Here is a 13,729-nt window from a genome sequence, read left to right as displayed (position 1 = left end):
GATCATGACCTGAGCTGAAATCAAGAGTCAGATGCTCAACTGACTGAGCCAACCAGGTGCCCCTGAATTTTGGTAGTTTGTGTCTTTCAAGAAATTGGTCTGTTTCATCTAAGTTATCAAATTTGTGGACATAGATTTGTTCAGAGTCTTCATTTATTATCCTTTTAGTGTCCATGGAACCAGTAGTAATGACCACTTTTTCATTTCTGTCAATAATTTGTGTCTTCTTTCCTTTTTTCCTTAACGTTGGTTTGGCTACAGGTGTATGAAGTTTAGATCTTATTTGGCTTCACTAGGTCACTGGGCCTTTATCAATTACATTTTTGTTTTCAAAGATGTAGCTTTTGGTTTTATTGTTTTTTTTTCCTCTGTTTTCTTATTTTCAATTTCATTAATTTCTCCTCTAATTTTTCTTTTCTTCTGCTTGCTTTAAATTCACATTGATAATCTCCAGCTTCCTAAATTAAAAGCTTAATGATTTTAGATTTCTTTTTCTAATATATTCATTTAATGCAATAAAAACTCTCTAAGCACTATTTTTGCCACATTATACAAGTTTTAATGTTTTATTTTTATTTTAACTTAGTTAAGAGTATTTAAAAATTTTTCTTGAAACCTCTTCTTTGACCCATGTGTTATTTAGAAATATGCTGTTTAATCTCCAAATATTTGAGGTTTTTCAAGTTATTTTTCTGTTATTGATTTCTAGTTTGATTGTGTTATGGTCTGAGGACATATTGTATGACTTCTATGCTTTTTAACTTGTTAAAGTGTGTTTATGGCCTAGAATATAGTCTATCTTGGTGAATGTTCCATATAAGCTTGAGAAGAAGACATATACTGTTAGAGTATTTTATATCAGATCAGGTGATTGATAGTGTTGTTTAGGCCAACTATAGCCTTACTGATTTTCTGCCTGCTTCACCTATCAATTACTGAAAAGGGGTGTTGAAGTCTCCAACTATAATAATGGAGCTTTCAACTTCTCCTTGCAGTTCTATTAGTTTTTGCCTCATGTATTTTGACATGCTGTTATTTGGTGCATTAAAGATGTGTTATCCTCTTTATATTTTGCTGAATTTGTTTTGATAGATTTTAAAAGGATTTTTATATCTACGTTCATGAGGAATGTTACACTGTATTTTACATTTCTTGACAAGTCTTTTTTAGATTTTAGTATAAGAGTTACATTGACATCATAAAGTAAGTTGGGAAGAGTTATCTTCTTTGTATTCTAAAAAATGTGTAAGATTGGCATTATTCCTTCCTTAAATGTTTCATAGAATTTGGCAATGATGCTATCGGTCTGGAGCTTTTTGTTGGGACATTTTTAAATTACAAACTTAATTTCTTTCATGGTTTATGGCTATTCAGACTTCACATTTCTTCATTTCTTCTTGTTTTAGTTTTGATAAGCTACATTTTCTGAGGCACTAGTCTATTTTATCCAATTTATCAAACCTTCTAGCATAAAATGGCTCATAGTATTACATTATTATCATTTTTATGCCTGCAGGTTCTGTGATAATATCCTTCTTTCATTCTCCCTTTCTTTCTTTCTTTCTTTTTTTTTTTTTTTATTATCTTACCTCAGGGTTTATCAAGTTTCTTAACCTTTTCAAAGAGTCTACTGTTGGTTCTGCTGATTTTCTCAACAGGCTATTTTCTGTTTCCTTTTACTTCTGCTCTTATCTTTATTATTTTATTTCTTTTAATTACTTTGATTTTACTTTCTTCCCAGCTCTTTAAATTAGAAGCTTATAGCACTGATTGTAAATCTTTCTTCTTGTCAAATAAAAGTGTTTTAAGTAATTTTTTTTTTCTTCTCACAGCTGCTTTAGCTACATCCCACACATTTTAGTATGTTATGTTTTAATTATTATTCAGTTTGGAGCATTTTCTAGTTTTGTTTTTGAATTTTTTTGACCCATGTGTTATTTAAGACCATGTTGCTTAATATATAAGTGGTTAGCATTTTTTTAGTATTGTTATTGATTTTTTATTTAATTCCCTTGTGGTCAGAGAACATAGGGTATATTATTTCAATATTTTGAAATTTGTTGAGAATTATTTGATGGCCCAGAAAATTCTAGATCTTTGTGAATGTTCTGTGGGCACTAAAAAAGGATGTGTATTCTTTAGTAGTTGGATTTAGTATCCCATAAGCCTCAACGAGGTCAAATGATTTACATTGTAATATAAATCTATATTTTGTCCATTTATTCTATCAAATATAAGAGATGGTATTAAATTCCCTGACAATGATTTTGAATTTGTCTAGTTTTTTCCTTAGTCTGTAAAAATTACTTTATGTATTTTGAAGTTGTATAAAAGATGATTACCTTTTATTGATCTTTTTCTCTCTACTAGTTTTGGTCAGCCTACCTCTTGACTTCAAGTAAGTCATAGAAAAAAAAAAAAGCAGGGGCACCTGGGTGGCGCAGTGGGTTAAGCGTCCGACTTCAGCCAGCTGACGATCTCGCAGTCCGTGAGTTCGAGCCCCGCATCAGGCTCTGGGCTGATGGCTGAGAGCCTGGAGCCTGTTTCCGATTCTGTGTCTCCTTCTCTCTCTGTCCCTCCCCTGTTCATGCTCTGTCTCTCTCTGTCCCGAAAATAAATAAACATTGAAAAACAACAACAACACTTCTATCATGTTTCAGGCATGCCTTAAAAAAATTTTTTTTAATGTTTATTTATTTTTGAGAGAGAGAGAGAGAGAGACAGAGCACGAGAGGGAGAGGGGCAAAGAGAGAGGGAGACACAGAGTCCAAAGCAGGCTCCAGGCTCTGAGCTATCAGCACAGAGCCTGACACGGGGCTCAAACTCACAAACCATGAGATCATGACCTGAGCCAAAGTCAGACACTTAGCTGACTGAGCCACCCAGGCGCCCCATTTTAGGCACTCTTATTTTCAGTTTTTCTGTAATATATATCCATACCTAATACTAAATGACATAAGCAGTATGATAGAAAAGTACAAGATACCATGAAGGTGTATAAAACTTAGCCATGGAAATCAGGAAGAGCTCTCCATGGAGGTGATATATTAATAGTAAGGTGGAAGTTAGCTCTAATAGCAGGTTGTGAAAGGAACATTCGAAGAAACAGAAAACTGGTGTGCATAAGCCTTGAGGCAAGGAGGAGCTTGGATCTTTGAAGAAACTCAAAGAAGTCAAGAATAGCTCCATTGCTTCATTGTAGAGTGAAGGCAGAGGTGGCAGAGGAATAGTGGGCAGGGAGGCATATGTAGAGGCTTGAAGCTTCCTGAGAACAGTGGAAGTATTAAGAGGTTTTAAGGCAAGAAGCACCATGATCTGGTGTACAATTTTTAACAAGTACTTAAACTGTTGTGAGAACAAATTGCAGAAAGGAAGAAATGGATGCAGAGAGTTAAGAGGTGATTGAGGTGAGTAAGGTGCAGGAGACGAGGGAGGCTAGGGTTAAAGTGTATATAGGAGAGCTGAGGTAAGTGGAAGAAGTCAAAGATAAATTTTGCATCTAGAATGATAGTTGGTCATGGATTGGATGTTGGTGGTAAGAGAGAATGAAGTACCAGTGATGCTTTTTGGCATGTGTGGAAATAGAGAAATATGAAAGAACAGATGGGGGGGGCGGGGAATAGGTTCTAGTACACTGCAATTCAGATGTCTAAGGTACATTAAAGAGAAAGTATTACACAAGCTGTGAGATATATGAGCCTGAAGAAGGATTTAAGCTGGAGATATACATTTTGGGAGTTATAAACAGATGGCAACTAATGCCAAGAGAATGGGTCAAATAATTTAGACAGGAAGTATAATTACAAGAAAAAGAGAAGACTATAAAACAACCAGAAAGAACTCTTAACATTCAAAGGTCAGAAAGAAGGAGCTGATGAGAAAAAAGGAGAAAAGGGGGCCAGGTATATAAAGTGATCTTATAAAAGTCAATACTTTCCTTCTGGTGATGTCCTTTTGCTTTGTCTATGGATTCTTCAGAGTCAAGGCTGTTTCTCAAAGGTCTGAAGGAAGTTACTCATTTTTGTGTAATCATTAATTTTGTGTGCATGTGGGCCCAAAACATTGCAGCTAACTACTAGAAAATGTCTTTAAATTCATACACAGTCATTTTCCTTAAGGCATTCACAGAATATCAGAATGGCTCATGAAAGATGGCTTCTGGAATTAGCTAAACATTGGCCTGGAACCAAGGGTCAGATTTTTATACTAAGTCCTTGAAATACAGTTTCTTTCCTTTATAATGATTAATTAATTTCCTCTTAGGAACCCCTTGGTCTTTTCTTACAATGAAACCAGACTGACTGTTAGTAATGGCAAGACAAAAGCATGGTGAAGAGGAACTATCCTTAACACTTTCCATTTATTATCAGATTTCTTGGTCAAGGTTTATATCACTGGTGAAGATGGAGGTATTCTAGGATATAGTAAATGAAGGAACTGGGAACCCAGACAATATTCAAGTGAGAGTGACAGAACTTTTCTCAGTGTAATCAAGCCTGGAAGAGCTGGCAGAAATACCATGGTTTGGCAGATTTATCACTACATCCTTGAGTGCTGACTTGAAGTGTGGCTACATGGCTTTAACGGATGGCTGTGTGAAGGAAGATTGAATCAGTGGCATTAACCATAAAAAGGAAAGACTGGTTGTACATACTGGATGACCCAAAAATGATGATTATTCAGTGCAAGCTATTTATACTTGAGATTCTTGGGAAGGGAGCAGCATATGCTCCTAAAAGTGTGAATCAGAACTTCCAGGGGCTATACAGTTTGAAAATGATCACAAGACATTCTGTCACACAGTTCTTTGTTTTAAGTTTATTTATTTAAGTAATTTCTACACCTGGCATGGGGCTTGAACCCATGACCTCAAGATTAAGAGTCACATACTCTGGCAACTGAGCCAGACAGGCACCCCTCTGGTACATAATTCTGGGGGAGGTGGTGGTAGGTACGCCTAACTTATTTCCAGTCTCCAATATGCCCAGTTAAAAATTATTACAACAAATCTAGTAAAAGACAAATAAACTGGGAAAATATACTGGCGACATGTATAGCAGATAAACTTATTAATTTTGTTACATAAAATCTTATATATATCCATAAGAAAAATAGACACAACTAATAGACAAAAAATAGCCAGAGAATGCAAATAGATGGTTCTCAAAATAAGCTAAAATGACAATTAACATGATAAAACATTAAGCAACAATGAAATAATATTTGCTTATCAGATTGGTAATGATTGCAAGGCATAAATTCAGTGAGGAGAATAAATTCAGGCTTGATGGTTTCCACAGTTTTTTCTATAACAATGATGGCATCCTTAATTAACTTTCATGATGTAATCCTTCCTTACTTTCATCGTGCGTTAACAACCCTTTCCACAGAGTACCATGTGTAATGAGCCTTAAAGGTCCTTATGACCCCCTAATCTAGAGGCTGAATTAGAGACATTGTGTTTGGGGGCAAGTAGACCATTTTAACACTTTTGGTGTTGAAATCACGGGGTTCTGGGTGGCCAGAGGCATTGTCCAATATCAAAAGAACTTTAAAAGGCAATCCCCAAAGGCAAGATCCTTCCTGACTTCAGGGACAAACTATTGAGGGGACCAATCCAGAAAAAGTGTTCTTGTTGTCCAGGCTGTCTTGTTGTACAACCAAAAACCTGGCAGCTGGTGTTTATCTTTTCCCTTCAAGGCTAAGGGATTAGCAGCTTTATAGATAAGAGCAGTCCTGATCATAAACCTGACCGTATTTGCATAAAACAGTACAGGTGACTTTCCCTTCTTGCCTTCAACCTGGTGCTCACTTCTCTTTCTTTCTAATAAATGTCTTTTGTGGCATTTTATTCCAGAATAGGGCACTTCTATCTGCATTAAAAACCGGTTTAGGCAGATATCCTTTCTCCTCAATGATTTCTTAATGGTGTCTGGGAACTCATATGCTGCCTCTTGATTGGCAGAAGTTGCTTCTCCTGTTAACTTGACATTAGTAGCCAAACTTCTTTTTTAAAATTATCAAACCATCCTTCACTGGCATTAAATTCTCTAGCATCACACGCTTCACCTTCCTTTTGCTTTAAGTTGTCATATAATAACTTCACTTTCTTTTCAAATATTAGAGTCTATAATTATGCCTTTTTTATAGCAATCCAGAACCCACATAAAAGCTGCATTTTCAGTATGAGATAAAAAGGGAGTTTGCAAAAAGTTCAAGGTTTCTGCACCTGCTGGCAGAACTGTAGCAACAGCTTCATGACTTGTCCTTTTATTTTTTTTTTATTTTTTTTTTTTTGACAACGGTCCTTACACTAGATTCATTTGTCTTGAAACAGCAGGCATCTGCAGCTGCAGATCTCAATCTATGGTACATATCAAGCAATTCACCTTTTTCTTGTAATGTCATGACTTTTCTCTGCTTCTTGGGAGCACTCCCAGCATCACTAGTGACACTTTGTATGGGTCCCATTCAAGGCTTACAGTATTGCACTAAACATGATGAAAACTATGTGAGATCCAGGAGAGATCACTTATTACTGTGATTCCCAGTTTACTGGAGAGACATATTATTCATACAGAGAGGATCAGTATCATACAGTGTGTATTTAAAAAATTTTATTTGAGAGACAGAGAGAGAGAGAAGCAGAGGGGGAGAGGGAGAGAATCTTAAGCAGGCTCCATGCTTAGTCCTGATGCAGGGCTCTATCCCACAACCCTGGGATTATGACCTGAGCTGAAATCAAGGGTTGGATGTGCAACCGACTGAGCCACACAGGTGCCCCTCACACAGTGTTTTAAGTGGATACTGGCAACACTTGAGCTCACCACAATAACAGGAAGGGGCTATGAAATTATCACAACAGTACAGTATGTACTACAGTTAATTTCATGCAGTTATGACTTAGTATTGTATCTTTACACTTGTTTACATTTCTCTCAACTGTGAATCGTGCCTTCTATGGTCTAAAAATGTTTGTGTGGGTAAGTTTTGATAAGTTTTAACTTTTTATAATAGATTTGCTATATTTTATGATAGCAAATGATAAAATAGATTAGTATCTACATATATTGTACACATTCATGACACACCTAATTTTATTTTTTTGATATTTCTAGATCATGTGGTTCATCTGTGAGTTTTTCATATTGTTGCAAATCTCCAAAAGTTTTTCCTAGATTCTTATGAGAAAAAATCCATGTATAAGTAGACCCACATAGTTCAAACCTGTGTTGTTCAAGGGTCAACTTTATTACCAAGGATTTTCTCCATTTTCTGTAAGTATTATCTACAATTTACTTACGTAACATTTAAGGCCTTTCTACGATTCTTCATCAAACTACATGCTTTCATTCCTGATTCAACAGATTCTTAGGTTCACTTTTTTTTTTGAAAGCACACGTTGCTAATGATATTGACAATGTGGAAAGGCAGAAACACTAGGGAAAAAATGGACAGCTTGATTTATGTTGTTAACTCTGCATGGGCTGTAAGAAATGTTAAAATATTTTGCTATTTTATATAAAATCAATTTTTATGATAATCATATCCCCTCTCAATTTTTTGTAGATAACTATATCTTATTTGTATTCAATCCACAACAAATAACTCTAGGCCTCAAAATTTTGCAGATACTATGGATGCATATATTTGATTTTGTTCTGTCACGATGCCACCAACGTCTTGGTTAGATGGTTGTCACTCTAGGTGAATGAACATGCAGGTCTCCTTCCCTTTGCGAATTGAGTATGTACTGGACTATTAGTCTCTATACTGGGTAATGGAGCTCCAGAGTGGGTAAGTTCTAGGGTACTTTTCTTGCTGTATGATTAGACAGATCATAAATGCAAATAAACATACTACTCTTCTTGGTACTGTGAAGGAAGTGTAAGTGCCACTCCTGACTTTTTGTCATCACTTGTCTAGGATTTTCTTGTATGTGACAGGCGCCCCCTAGTGAATAGAGGGGCTTAAATTGGCCTCTACTACAGAGAGGCTAGAAAAATACTTGAAGCTGTTATAACAAGTTCACACTGCATTAAACAACTAAGATGCTGAATGAAGTTTTGTGTGTGTGAATGTGGGTGAGGATGGGGATCTGTTCTCCATAAAAAGTATCCAGGATTTCACTATATAGAAGTAGTAATCAATTTTCTAGGTGAAGGTCAAACTAATCTGAACTTCACTAGATCATCAAAGTACATAGAGTAGATCACTGATCTTTATCTACTCTTCAGGTATTACAGTTTGACTGTGTGTATATAGATATCTACTAAATTCTGTATGATACACATAACTTTGGGGTTGAGACTTGAGAAACCATAATTTCAATCCAAAAACTTTAATCTGGTAAATATATTTGATAAATTACATTTTATTTGGTTAATTTCAAGAATACAGCATTAAAGAAGACTGTGGTTGCTTGATATAATAAATCAATTACATTTAATTACCTCTTCTCTCCCTAAATCTCCTGCCACTTATAATAGTCTTTATGTTCTGAAATAAGTATGTTATAATGTTGACATCATCATAAATATTCATTAGTTATTATTTATAGCACTGGGTTAGGTCCTCAATGAGGAACTAAAAATAATTCTTATCCTCTAGGATGTTGCCAAGATAAAATAAAGTCAAAGAACATATAACCAAATCAACTGGAAAACAAATAAATTATCCAAATATGCTAAAAAACAGCATTCCTATTATTTTAACAGTGCCAAAGAGCAGAAGCAATCACACACTTGACTCAGTGGTTTAAATGGAGCATCCTAAACCAACTGGAGAAAAGGTTAAACAAAAAGTAGGTGACATGTTTAAGTAACAAGTAGGTGAGAAGTTTATTCTCAAAGGTCTTGTTGACATCAGAAACTATCAAATTAAGAACTGTATGTCGATTATACTTGCTACTTTTCAGGGGTATATTATACTGTTGGCTCCCACCTTACCATCTAAACAATTTTTAAAATAAAAAATTAATATTTTCTTCTTTCCCCTAGATTGTCCTTTGTCTCCTGAGCAATTATCCTTTTACATTCACCTCAACTTCTTCAGGTCCAAGAGGACTTCTCTAACAGTAAGGGCTCTCTCTGTCCTCCCTCTTGTCTGAAGCCATAATGACCTTATTTAAGACAATTATATTGCTTTGATTATTCCAGGTATAATAAAAGAGTCTACAAAACACATGCAAGCATTCATTCAAATTATTTGTAAATTGGTTAGTGAGTAGACCCCAAAGTCCAATCACAGTGTAGCTTGGAAGACAAATATCACTTCACTAACTTAGAGGGATAACTTGTGCATTTCTCTTGTCAGGACAGGCATGTGCTAGTAGGGGTGAAAACACCGAACCTAAAGGAAATAGAAGTGAATGACAGGTAAGGACCAAAGCACCTCGCCTACCTCATCCTTGCTCACAAAACGCCCATTCTTCCCTGTCTTGTTTCCTAAGATGGATCGGGGAGGAAGCGAGGTCACCCGTGGGAAGGCGGCGTACTCTCCTCCTGACGACCGAGACTGAGAAGGAGCCTTAGGGAGACTCGCGGGGTGGGCGGTGGGAAGACAGCTCAGAAGTGCCCAGGTGTCTTGCTCCCGCACGGCGAGAGGTGCGGGGCGGCGCGCGCCTGCGCGGACCTGGCTCTCGCCACCCCACGACCGCAGCATCCCTGCGCAAGAGTCCCAGCGGCGCGGGCGGGAGGAGGGGCGGCGGCCCCTCCGCCCCGCGCGCGCGGCCACGTGACTCGGGCCGAGGGGATTGGAGCGGCGGCGGCGCGAGGCGGCAGACTGGTGCAGCGCCTGGAGCTCACGGCGGGATCTCCTCCTCCTCTTTCTCCTGGGAGCCTGGACGGTACCTTCTCCTCCGCCCGGCTAGTCGGCGCAGCCGCCGCATCCCTACCTCCGCGGCGCCCCGAGGAGGAGGAGAAGACGCAGCTGGGCCGCCGCCGTTAGAGGGGTCCCCGGCTGCCTCTCACTCCGTCGGCGTCGCCTTCGGGGTCAACCCGCCCGCGGTGTCTCCGCTTTCTCCTCCCGCTGCCGCCGGCGCCCGCTTACAGCCGCGATGGGGCTCTTGGACTCGGAGCCGGGCAGTGTCCTCAACGTGGTGTCCACGGCGTTGAACGACACCGTGGAGTTCTACCGCTGGACCTGGTCCATCACAGGTAAAGCGGCTGGCTGCCCCGTCTTCGTCCGGCCCTGCAGTCCCTCGCTCCCTGCGGCTTTTGGGATGCTGCGGATCAGAGGAGATGCGGGGCGCGGGGACCGCGGTCTGGCACTGGTTAATCTGATCCGAACGTTAAGGCCTCCCCCTCCCCCCGCGACGCTCGCAGGGTTTTCCTCTGAGCTTCCATCTCTCGTCAGCTTCTCGGATGCTGGGGCTGACATATCAGATGGAGCCTGGGCTGCTAAGAGCTCGTCGCAGGAACCACTCCACCCTGTACTCCCACATCTCCCAGTCTCGTCTGACAGTTTTAACTTATGCACAGGATTGGTTTTAACATTTACTAATAATAGTCCTTTTGTAGAGATGGCTGGGGGAAGGAGGAGGGCTTCAGTGGTAGCTGTCTTTTTTTTGCGTCTCTTCGGCCTCCCGGTTGCATTGACACAATCTGCTAAACCTGCTAATGTTTAGTCTAACTCATCCATCTATACTATAATTTGGAACAAAAAGTAAAAAGCCATTGTTTGTCCTCTTGAACCTTGCAGGATGTTAGTTTCTGAGGCTTTTCCAGCAGCAAATATGTTTGAAGTGATTGTCTATAATGGCTTTGCGCAGTGCAGTGCAGTCAGGGGGTGGGGGAGGCTAAAATACCCGGAAAGAAATAAGTCTTTAGGAAGGGGGTCTCTCTACAGCAGCACCTAGAGGTCGTCCCAGCAGCCTGCATGTATACAATTTTCTTAAATTAGCAAACTTTTTCCCCTTAGCGGTTGTAGTTTGACAGGGATCGTCTATTGGTGGATTTATGCAGCTCTTCTAGTGGGAGCAGTTGGGCTATTATGTTATTTTTACATTTTGCCATTGATTTTCTTAATTTGCTTCAGTTGCTTTTGGTTTTAAAGCACTTAAAAGTTTTTGAAATTACAAAAAAATTAGCCTAACGGGATTTTAGAAATGATCTTATGATTTATAATTTTCTAGTCCTTTTGCAGTGTGGCACTGCATCTCCAGCAGTGGAGGAGAGTAACCTTACACATTATGACTCTGCCTCCTTTCCCTAGAAATGAAAATATATTCCTGTAGTTTTGTATTTGTTGTCAGAGTAAATGGAACTGTGGTTACAGCATGATTACAGTACAATATGTGGGATACATTTTGTAGAGAAAAATGTGTGCTGGAATTATTTCTGTGAGACAAAATGATTCTTCGACATTGTTGTGGCTTTAACTTCTTCAGCTAGGAATCTCATGTTTGGCACTGGTAAATAAGCTGTTTTAATTAGCCCTTGCAGTTGGAAATGGTTAAAAGGCAGTTTTTAATGGAGTCTTTCTTTAAATCTTCTATGTGCTGTTACACTGAGGTTACCCTGTACCTACGAGAGCTGGGAAAGATGTACCCTTCCCTTCATCTCTGATTTTGGTTATTTAAGCATTGCATCAGGGTTTCCCATTACACAATTGTGCAGAGCTGAACATCAGCTTTGGCAGATAATTGTACTTTGCATACTTTAGAGTACAGACATCGTCAAGGTCCTCCAATCTCAATTCAGCCAGAGCCACACCCAGAAGTTCTCATTCCTGTCTATTATTCCCTTCCTATCTCAGAGCTTTCTTACTTCTCGAGTCTCAGAAACAAAAACTGAGTGCAAAGGTAGAATACACTTTTCTGTGTTGGTTAATTCCTTCCTAATGATGCTGCTGTCAAAAAATATGAAAAAGATAGGAAATTTTGTGCAGTTGCCTCATGTGAAAACTTGCTACTAGCCTGTGAAGGGCATATAAGATAATATTGTAGACCAAGTCTGAGAAGTGAGAGTAGCCACTGGAACACAAGTGACCTCTCACTAGCAAGTTAGAGGGAAGGTATTCACCCATGCCCTGGCTATCCACTTACGAAACCTGAGACTGCTTCATTGCTTTCTGTAATGAGCTACCTGCTGTAAGTAGATGGTATTTCTTAAACCAACTTAGAGGCTTAGTGGGATATAGTTTGTTCTGCCTTTCTGCTGTGAGGCTGTGAGGAGAAATATTTTTTTAGATGCAGGCAGGACAGACCTGAACCCCATGGTGTCCCATTTCCTTTCACCCCCTATCCTATGCTCTCCATGCTACCTTTCTTTCACAACTTCACACTGCTCTCCACAAGGATCTCCTCTTGCTATAATTTCATGAAAATCTGAGTGAAGGAGTTTCAAAGTAGAAGAGTAGCTTATTAGATGAAGCTGAATAAAAGTTGATGAGTCAGATGTTTGGAAAGAGGGAGAAATAAAAATGGGTGGAGAGAAAAGATGGTCTTGAGAAATAGAGGTGAGTGATGAAAGGACACAGATTATTCAGAGAGCAAGATATGAACTAGGCTCTGTGCCCTTGAGTGCTTTCATTCCCAGACTGTAGTTACATGCTTCTATCTCCGTTTTATTAGTCCATTAAATATTTCTCTCCACTGAAGTTTCTACCTAAGTGCAAATGAGTGTATCTGCTTTGGACTGTCATAACAAGAATAGTTACAGATTTGTAGAGTATATTTGGTGATGCAAGAGATCTTTGCCCTAGGGCAAACGGTTTCTGGAAAAATATCATTTTGTGCTATTATATCAAATGGTACTATTTAATAAAACATACGGTGGTGCTCAAAGCAATGTATAAAAACTGGGCTTTTCAAAGGCACATGTCTAGCAAATACAGAATATGACCCATAGAGTATTAACACAGATAATGTTACTTTTACTATAATTGTTAGCACTGAAGATTTTTTTTAATGTTTGTTTATTTTTGAGAGAGACAGAGACAGAATGTGAGTGGGTTAGGGACAGAGAGGGAGCCCGATGCGGGGCTCAAACTCATGAGCTGTGAGATCATGACCTAAGCTGAAGTCTGATGCCCAACCAACTGAGCCACCCAAGAGCCCCAGCTGTTAACACTTTATACATTAGTATTGAAACTTTGAAAAAGCTGTACTTTAGGAAAAACAACAAAAATAATTCTCTACTTCCCTATATTATATTTTTAGAGATTTCGAACAATGAGTTAATCTCGGTGTATATTACACAGGAAAGTATAGACTGCTGTAGAACTTTATACTAGTTGGTGGCATGGGAGTAGGTATTCTGATGTTATTGAACTTTTTTTCTTCTGTTCTTTTACTTTATGAGTACATTAAAATTATTAGGACTGGGATACTAGGCTCAAAGTATATAAAATCAAAGTTGTATGTAAAATTTTAAACCTGGTGAATCTTAGTATTCTCCAACTTATAAATACCCCAATTATCTACAATATCTATTGTATTTGTTTATTAAAATAAATGCATTAGTAGCCTTTTGTGTAACTGAATTTAGCATAGAAATATCCTACAGAGTTAATAGCCAGCATCCCTGCAATAAGGCCAGCTGTCTCCTGAACTGCCATATTTCTTTTTGGCAGCATGTTTTTAAACAGCCATTGTTCATGGAGTACGTATTGGTAGTGGTGGGGAGGGGGGCGGGGAGTGGAGGTGGTTGGCATTGCTCTCTGTTTACAGATAATAGTAGCGCATATTTTGATGCAAAATTTGTGTTTACTTGGGAGTTAAACTTAG

The 13,729-nt window shown here is 38.7% G+C and overlaps 1 protein-coding gene across 1 annotated transcript in view; it reads left to right on the top strand.

Moving 5' to 3' along the window:
• The first annotated feature begins 9,764 nt into the window (after positions 1-9,764).
• Positions 9,765-13,729, top strand: part of ELOVL4 (ELOVL fatty acid elongase 4) — a 33,776-nt gene continuing 29,811 nt past the window's right edge. The window contains exon 1 of the mRNA XM_003986334.6: positions 9,765-10,157. Coding sequence (XP_003986383.1) covers positions 10,058-10,157 — 100 coding nt within the window. The 5' untranslated portion in view covers positions 9,765-10,057. The remainder of the gene's footprint in view (positions 10,158-13,729) is intronic.

The sequence above is a fragment of the Felis catus genome, chromosome B2 (genome assembly GCF_018350175.1).
Source record: "Felis catus isolate Fca126 chromosome B2, F.catus_Fca126_mat1.0, whole genome shotgun sequence".
Taxonomy (NCBI): domain Eukaryota; kingdom Metazoa; phylum Chordata; class Mammalia; order Carnivora; family Felidae; genus Felis; species Felis catus.
Note: the sequence above shows the minus strand (reverse complement) of the source record. Positions and strands in the feature narration are given on the sequence as shown.